Raw genomic sequence first — 8,701 nt, 5'->3', positions numbered from 1 at the left:
TACTGCATTTATTTGCTGCATTTAGTTGGATGCATATATTTGACTTGCATACAGGATTTATGACACTCAGTTTTGACGACCATTTTCTTCTAGATAGGAGTTCCTGGTGAGTACAACTTCCTCAGTTACCTTTCAGTTTTGCATTTCCCTATATATGATTAGGAAGTTGTATTCCATGTTTATTGCTATTAGATATATCTTACTAGGCATGTCTATTGGTATTCGCTGAGTTGTTGAACTCACCCCCGTGGACACTATCTTTTTCAGGTACCAGGTTGTTTATGGAGTCGCTTGGAGTATCCTGCCTGCTGGTCCCCATGTCACATCAAAAGATCTGTCTTCGCTATTGTCTATTTGTACTTTAGTATTTGTGTATCTAGCTTGTGTTTCAGTTTTGTTTCTGGAGTGTTATGTTGTTGTGTGGTGTAAGCCTAGCCGGCTAGCAGTGTTTTGTTTTGTTTTGTATGGACTTGTATTTATATTTTTCCTGTGTTAGTTTTGATTTCGGCCGAGTGGGCTGATAAAAAATATATAACTGCGTGGTTGTTGTTATTGTTGTCCAGCCGTGTAGGCTGAGATTATTAACTGCGTAGTTGTGTATATATTCCAGCCACATGTGGCTGATGTATATTATGTCTGTAGAAATGCTTCAGATTGTCACCCGTACAGGGGAGGTGCTGCTGAAATTTCTTCGGACAGGGACTTTCCCGGGACGTGGCGGCAAAAGTGCAAAGGTTGGCGCAACAACAAGTTGTTGGACACCCACTATCAAATACCCTAGCATTATCTATTACAAGGACACCCACTATCAAGTGTCCCATGACAATGCTTTGATCATCAAAGCTGTTATTGCTAGGAAGATTTTGTTGTACTGTGACGGCCAAGCATTCTACACAACTTCAATATGCGGCCTTTCGAGTTTCTGGCTGCTTTGACTTCATCCTCCCGCTGTACTGTGATGCTACTACGCCCTACTACTGTTTAGAAGTCGTCTAACACCGAACTTGATTTGATAATCTTCATGTGTTGGATAACAAAAGATTTAATTAAGTCCTTAATTACTACATAAAAGAAAGTGTAGATTGTTACACTTGTCCTTATTTTTCTATTGTACTCAATTTTCTCTTCTGGTGATTTCAGAAGAGTTTTATAGTGGATTACCCATCGATATGATTTGAGGGATCATGGGTCTTAGAGTAGGAGTCGCCAGAGGCTTTGAACCAAGTAATCCATCGCATACTTGTGTTTTCTGATTTTGTTTTTAATTTTGCTGTGTACACATTTTCAAAATAGTAAAAGATAAGTTTTTTAAAACCACGTGATTTACTCCCATCTTATGTACATAACGATCTTACACATTCACCTGCTTTCACGGAGAGTAGACTTTAGGAATAAAAATCTAATTATCTCTCAACATTGAAAGAGGAGACTAAGTTTGATTTATTTATAAATAATAATTTCACATCTCATGAATATCTCTCGCATATTTTGTTATAAATGTTAAATGTATCATCAATTACAAACATGTTAACTTTTCAAAAGATGCCTAAATATTTCCTTAGCAGTGTTATACATTTCTTTCTCACAATTAAGAAGGACACTGATAGACTTGGAAGGGACAAAATATGTCTTTCCATTGTATGTAAGGTTGGTATCACTTGATTCATTAGCATTTATCAAAAAAAATTTTAAAAAAAACAACTAGCACTAATCCCATTTGCAATGCACTTGGTTGGACATAAGTGCCAAGATATCAGCTCCAACCAACTCATCTTGGACTTGAATTCACCTAGTTTCCATTTATAGTTTCCTTGTCTGATTCATAAGTAGGTTCTCTACCGCCTAAACTACTAGTACTTTACCTCTGCATGGGTCCAACCAGACCTTCATTTGTCTAGTCCCACTAAGATTTAGTCATTGCCTAGTTTCTAATCAGGACTTCACCTCTTGTCAAGTAATATGTACCTATACACTTGACAATATTTATTAGTACAATACATAACTTTAAACTTAGTCATACTTTAAAATTTAAGTTTAATGTGGTGCCCCTAACAATAACAAAGAGATAGTGATGCAGTGTAAATTCAAAGTAATAATTTATAAGGTTAGAAAATGACAACAACCATCAAGCTATTTCATATATATTAAATCATATTAACCGATTAATGGCCCAATTACATTGAAATAGGTGAAATAATCTTAACAACTCGTGATAACCATTGCACTTATACAATTTAACCAAATCAAGATGGATTATGGCATACCTTTTACTTGCTAAGTTCTCAATTAATATATATACTAGTTGATATAGTGATGTATAACACTTTCATATATTATTTAAAGAGTTTAGACGATTACATTTAGCTTAGACATCCATCTCAAATTTAGCAATAAGAAATTTTATTCAAGGAATTCAATATGGTTGGGCAATGTACAATAGGACTCAGAATTTAGCATCCTCATATAGAAAACCAAAGAAAATTAAACAACTAATCAATATCTTGCTTGCACCACTACTCCTTTGCTAAGATTATTACATCCACGTACTAAATTTAAAAGCACTCTTTGTAAATCGATTGAGCATCGAGCTTGGGAAGTACATGCCTGCAATCAGAAAAAGTTGATCATATATTACTTAATTTTGTGGTTATATTCAAATTATAATTGTCTTACTACTAAGATCTTTCTTACCTTATGTGTTATTGACATGGCATCAAGAGCATCACAATATCCTGTCGCAAATAAGCCTCAAAATGTAGTTGCAACGGAGGACACTTTTTGGAGACTTATTTTGGATATATCTCCTCCAAATTCTTCAAATAAGATCAATGTATTGGGCCCTTTGGTTGTGAAGTATCTGGGAACGTGATACCTGTTTGAAATTATGCTCTTAGGACCAATGTAAAATCATTGCACAAGAAGAGATATCTCGAATTAATATCCACATTTTCTTCCTGAGATTTTTTTAAAAAATCCTTAAACAATTCATATCAATATTAACTGAAAAAAATATAATGAGAAACAAAAAAATAAAACAAGTTCTCAAGTGCAAGCTATTTAAGATGGAATATTTTAAATATAAACATTTAGTTGATGTTCTTTTAATATTATATTGTGTAGCCTTATGGAGGGGTGAATACAATATTTGACATGATCAAAATTTAGCTAAGTTCTAAAAAGTTGTAGTAGTTTGTACTTAAGAAAACTTGTCTGAATGTCTCATTTAGCAAACCTATTAAAATCACAATGAAGTTTCACGGAAAAATATATGACTTTTTATCATAATTTTATAATATTTAAACGTATTATAGAACTTAAGTATCCAAAATTAAAATGATTGAGACACTTACCATCTTTGAGAAGGCTTTCCACAATCAGTTCTACATCTGTTTGAGTCATACTCATGCTTGTAATCACAAGGTCCACATCCTTCATCATCAGCGATGAAGGATGGCCAATATCGACCAATGCTATGTCCATTCACCCAAGCATACCCTTTTCCCATGCCTTGCAAATCGAGTACCAAAGCATCTTTTCCCTCAGGAACCTCAAATATAGTCTATGATAAAAAAAAAATAACAACTATTTCATAATTGTAATTTAAAAAAATATGACCAAATTAAGTATATGACTATAGTAGTTCAACAAAGACAATTTAAAATTATAATGTGAATTTGTGTTTATAATAGAAAGACTAAAAATGTCTTACCTTATACCATATAAGCGGTCTATTAATAGGTAGATGACCAGAAAACCATTTGATACTATGTTGTTGTGATGGCAAGTACAATTTCTCATCCTCTCCATTCAACCCAATCTTAGAACAATTATAGAATGGTTTCAAGAATTTTTGTAACACACAGTATAATTTTTAAATGAATCTTCTAAAATATGTACTTGATGGTACCTTATATGTCCATGTGTTTGATGTCAAGTTGATTGTTGCATTTCCATATCCAATAAGGTTGACTGGACCACCATCGATTCCGGCCCTTTGTAAATCAAAATATGCTCCATAATTCTAACCAGTGCAACAAACATAATACAATATTGTTAGCAAGGTTTTAATTCCAAGAACCAGTTGGAAGAAAAATAAAATAAATAATATTAATGGTTTTAAAAATGTTTTTTCCATTAAAACAAAGATATTGTAAAACCAAAACAAGTAACTTTATGTAAAAAGTAATATTGAGATACAATCTTTATCTTAAAATGTGTTATTCTAAGATATACAAGAAAAAACTTTTGTGCTTAGTGTCATGAGAGAAAGAAAAATAGTAGAATATTTTCCCCCTTCATATCAAATTATGATCTTTCAGATATGTTCATAACATTTTTAATTTTCACGCTATACTATTTTAATTCACAATTTCCTTAATTATTGGATGTATGATCACAATTGTTTGGAAAAAAAAGAAAAATTTCATCTTTTCATATATTTTGACGAATATTAATAAAATATCTTGTTGACTATAATAAATAATATAGAATAAAAAAATGTTCAATAGAAGGAAATACAAACCGCAAGTCCGTTTGTAGAACTAAGAAGGGCTATGTAATTGTGCCCTTTTCGCAATTTTGTTGTCTGCTCAAAGACAAACTCATACGCTCCATTCACAGCATATTGTGAACCTGGTTGATAAACTTCATTAGATTCTTCTCTAAAATTTTCACCCTAGCTAGTAATCATCAATAATTTGACAAATAAATAAATATTTAATCAAAAACTTTTTGCATCATTTTACTAATCTAAAATTTAGACAACAAGAAATAATAGTCAATTAGATTCAATAATTAATCAAAAAGGTATAGATGGAACTTCAATGATGGAGATTATTAAGTAGAACACCATATAACATTGAGAATAAATTAGAAAAGAATGATCACCTATAAAGTGCTTGTTAACAAAAGCATGAATAATATGCCCTTTTGTATTAACATGAAGCTTCATTTTCTTGCTCCAATATTGGCGGAACTTGTTCAAATCAATTCTGTAACATGTGGAAGAATAAATCATAGTTATGTCACCTACAATTGCTCCGAAAGGGACAAATCAAAAGTGAGTTCTTTATTCTCTTTTGCACAAGTAAATTATCATATTTTTCAATCCTATGTGGAAACCTACAAAAATTGATTTAATTGATATAAAAACCAATTACCTAGTCATGTACCATAGGAAATCACTAGTATCACCAGTAGTCAGGATCTGCTCTAATAGAGAGTTGTTAGAAAATGATCCTTTTTCATGAATAGTGGTCAGTATCTCAGGCCGCCATTGCCATTTGAAAATTGATTTAGTAGACTTTGTGACTATTAAAGTGGTTGGAGCATTCACCTGCTTTCATGGAGAGTAGTCTTTAAGAATAAAAAATTAATTATCCCTCAACATGCAACAAGGTGACTAAGTTTGATTTATTTATAAATAATAATTTCACTTCTCAAGAATTTTTCTCATATATTTTGTTACAAATGTTAATTGTATATCATATCAATTACAAACATGTTAGCCTTTCAAAAGATGTCTCAATATTACCTTAGCAGTGTTATACACTTCTTTCTCACAATTAGGAAGGACACTGATAGATTTGGAAGGGACAAAATATATCTTTCCATTATATGTCAGGTTGGTATCAGTTGATTGATTAGCATTTATCAAAAAACAACCATCACTAATCCCATTTGCAATGTATTTCGTCACCTGCAATTTAGTAGTATAGCATTATTTTCTATGAACAAGTCGAAATATTATCTTATGTATGAAGTAAGCAGTAGACATACTGTTAATCCAGCTCCTAAGTTTGTAGTATTGGCAACTCCATATACGAGAACCTTTTCCATTGCTTTTATGGCATTATGCAATTGCTCTAAGTGTCCCCACTTGGGTTGCCTTATATTCCCTATATTTAGGATAAGAAAAGAATCATGCAAGTCACTAATTTTTAACAATGTCTTGGATTAAGTAAAAATAATTTGTCTTTTGGATAATAAATGTTGTAAAAATGGATTAATGAAATGTATACCATATTCATCTAGAGGAGCGTCATAATCATACGACGTTACTATATATGGGCCTCCCGATGTTCGACCAAAGTTTGTTCCTCCATGATACTGGAAATAATTATGCTATTACCACATGAATTTCAGAAAATATTGAAAATAAATAATGATGTGTGAGGAACTAATGTAAGTTAGTAAGTAACAATGAAACATTAGTTATAGATTTCAAACCATATAATAGTTTTGAAAAGTTCCTCCAGATGCAAAAAAGTTTGCAACGGCATAAGCTATGTCCTCGACAGGCCTATGTGGTTTACTTTGACCCCAATCTTGAAACCTGCGCAATTCACCATTTAGTTATTTCATATTTTATTTAGGAAGTGTAATACTCATTATAATTATAAAAAAAAAAAACTAAACTTACCATCCCGTCCAATTCTCTGTCCACATTTTAGGGCTAGTTGGACGATTTGGTGTAAACTTGTCACAGTAGAAACCATTACAACTGTAAGAAGGAGAAAAAATATATGCAATTTACACCAAATGAATTAATTTTGTTTTGTCATGATAGATGCACCTATAGATTGTTCAAAATGATCTTGATTTCATGATTATACATAGGCTCATTTGATTAACAATTTTATCATTTACCTTATTATAAAAATACTTGCAAGAGGGAAGTTAGCCAATATAATTCATAATAAAACTTCAGTCATGTTAACTTGATGCTTTCAAATTAAAATATTTAAGAATTATGCATTTACCATAGGAGGTGGGGCATCCGCTTGTTGGCACACTATCCATGGCACACCAATATTAAGTGTTTCTGCCAAGTTTGCACACCATTGGATATATCGTTTCCCAGTAGATCCATACTTGTCCATGATATTGCCATACTCATTTTCAATCTGAGGAGTACATGTCACAAGTTTAGTTGGTCTTTCAATGATAATGAAAATGGTTAGAGGGCATTGCAACTTTGGTACACAAGGTATAAAAGATGACAAAGTAATTAATAATCAAATTAACTACATAATTTTATGGTATCTATTCAAATTTTGTCTAAGATAGCTACTATTCTAAGTTAACTACATAATTAAAAATATACGTAGAAGTTTGAAGAAGACATGCATGGAATTGAAAGAAGAATTAACATTTGGAAGTGTCTTCTTTTATTTTCTTAGAGCATACTTGGGCTATGATGATCGGTCCACCTTGTGATGCAAAGAGACGTTCATTCTTGACCATGTTAACAATCAAAGTGGTGAAATTTTGCATCTCAGCCTACACAATATCAGAAGGTAACATAAAAAAGTAATCTAAAAAATTAAGAGCCGAATTCAAGAGTCAAGCTAAGTGCATATGATAGTACCTTAAATACTTCATTATCAGTTCTCATTTCAACTCCTGGAATTTGGTGTAGCCACACAGGAAACCCACTAAGAGGAGCCAAAACAATCTTCATATATTCTAGCTAGCATCATACATGGAAACAATATTATGCAAATGAAGTTGTTTAGGTTACCCATAATTCCATTCAGCACAAACATATGGTCCGATTCTAAGAATTGCAAAAAGGCCTGCATCTTGCACAATCTTGATGAACTTGATAAAGTCCAAGTTTCCATTAAAATTGTACTGTTGGGAGTAGAGAAAAATAGACAAAGGTTAGGAAGGTTATCACAGTTGCAATATAGGCACATGATGCATCACAATAAGGGTAGTTAGAAATTAAACCTCTCTTTTGGTAGGCTCATGAGCATTCCAAAAGATATATGTCTCAATGGCATCAAGTCCTCCTTCCTTTGCTTTTTGAATGAGGCCGGGCCACATCTGCAAAGAAACCAAAATCCATCAAAACTTGTCACTTTAACATATGCAAAATATGTTGGATTGAAAGGATAAGGCTGGTGGGAAGGAAGATGCTTATCTTCAATTTGTTTGCTTATATTGATAATCGAGTTGATATAGAATGAAAATATCAAACATAAATACAAACAATGAAAAAAATTAAGGAAAATTACATTTTTAATCTTGTAAATTATATATTTTTTTAAAATTTTGGTCATGTTATCTACAGATTTACATTCTTAATATATTAACTTATATATTTTTTCAATTATATTAACTTGTATTTTTTTTTTCAGTTTTGGTCATGTTATCTACAAATTCACATTTTTAGTCCCGTAAATTGTATTTTTTTTCAATTTCAATCTCTTTTTTTTGCTTGAAAGTTAAATTGACTAGCGGTAATTGACTTAGCTGGCGGAGGCGATACACACATGGAACCTAAATGGCGATCCCTGTATTTCTCCACCATAAGCAAAAAATTCTCAAATTTATTTCCATGTTAGCATCGATGTCGCCAGCTAGGCAATTATCGGTGGTTCATTGGAATTTCCGGTAAAAAAACGTTTGAAATTGAAAAAATAATACAAGTTACAAAACTAAAAATATGAATGTATAGATAACAGGACCAAAACTAGAAAAACACAAGCTATTATACTAAGAATGTGAATTTGTAGACAATATGATAAAAATTAGAAAATATGCAAATTAATGTACTAAGAATGTGAATTTGTAGATAATAAGACTAAAATTGAACAAGTACACCTTAAGACTAAAAATATAATTTTCTGAAAAAATTATATCTTTGTTCATGACTAAAGGGACTAATATGACATCTTAAACAATTATATTATCT

General features: G+C 31.7%; 1 protein-coding gene across 1 annotated transcript; it reads right to left on the bottom strand.

The window, feature by feature from the left end:
* Positions 1–2,748: 2,748 nt before the first annotated feature.
* LOC121972911 (beta-galactosidase-like) lies at positions 2,749–7,830 on the bottom strand. The gene is made up of 17 exons (XM_042524527.1): positions 7,735–7,830; positions 7,523–7,635; positions 7,370–7,436; positions 7,189–7,281; positions 6,758–6,905; positions 6,422–6,506; positions 6,229–6,334; positions 6,021–6,108; positions 5,779–5,897; positions 5,534–5,698; positions 5,160–5,335; positions 4,888–4,991; positions 4,523–4,632; positions 3,908–4,021; positions 3,710–3,817; positions 3,351–3,559; positions 2,749–2,872 (listed from the first exon to the last, which is right to left on the bottom strand). Exons 1-17 carry the CDS (start codon positions 7,828–7,830, stop codon positions 2,749–2,751), a joined length of 2,025 nt encoding a protein of 674 aa, XP_042380461.1.
* Between the last annotated feature and the right edge of the window lie 871 nt (positions 7,831–8,701).

This window comes from Zingiber officinale, chromosome 4A (genome assembly GCF_018446385.1).
Source record: "Zingiber officinale cultivar Zhangliang chromosome 4A, Zo_v1.1, whole genome shotgun sequence".
In the NCBI taxonomy this organism is placed as follows: Eukaryota; Viridiplantae; Streptophyta; class Magnoliopsida; order Zingiberales; family Zingiberaceae; genus Zingiber; species Zingiber officinale.
The sequence above is the reverse complement of the archived record's forward strand: the minus strand, read 5'-3'. Positions and strand labels throughout refer to the sequence as shown.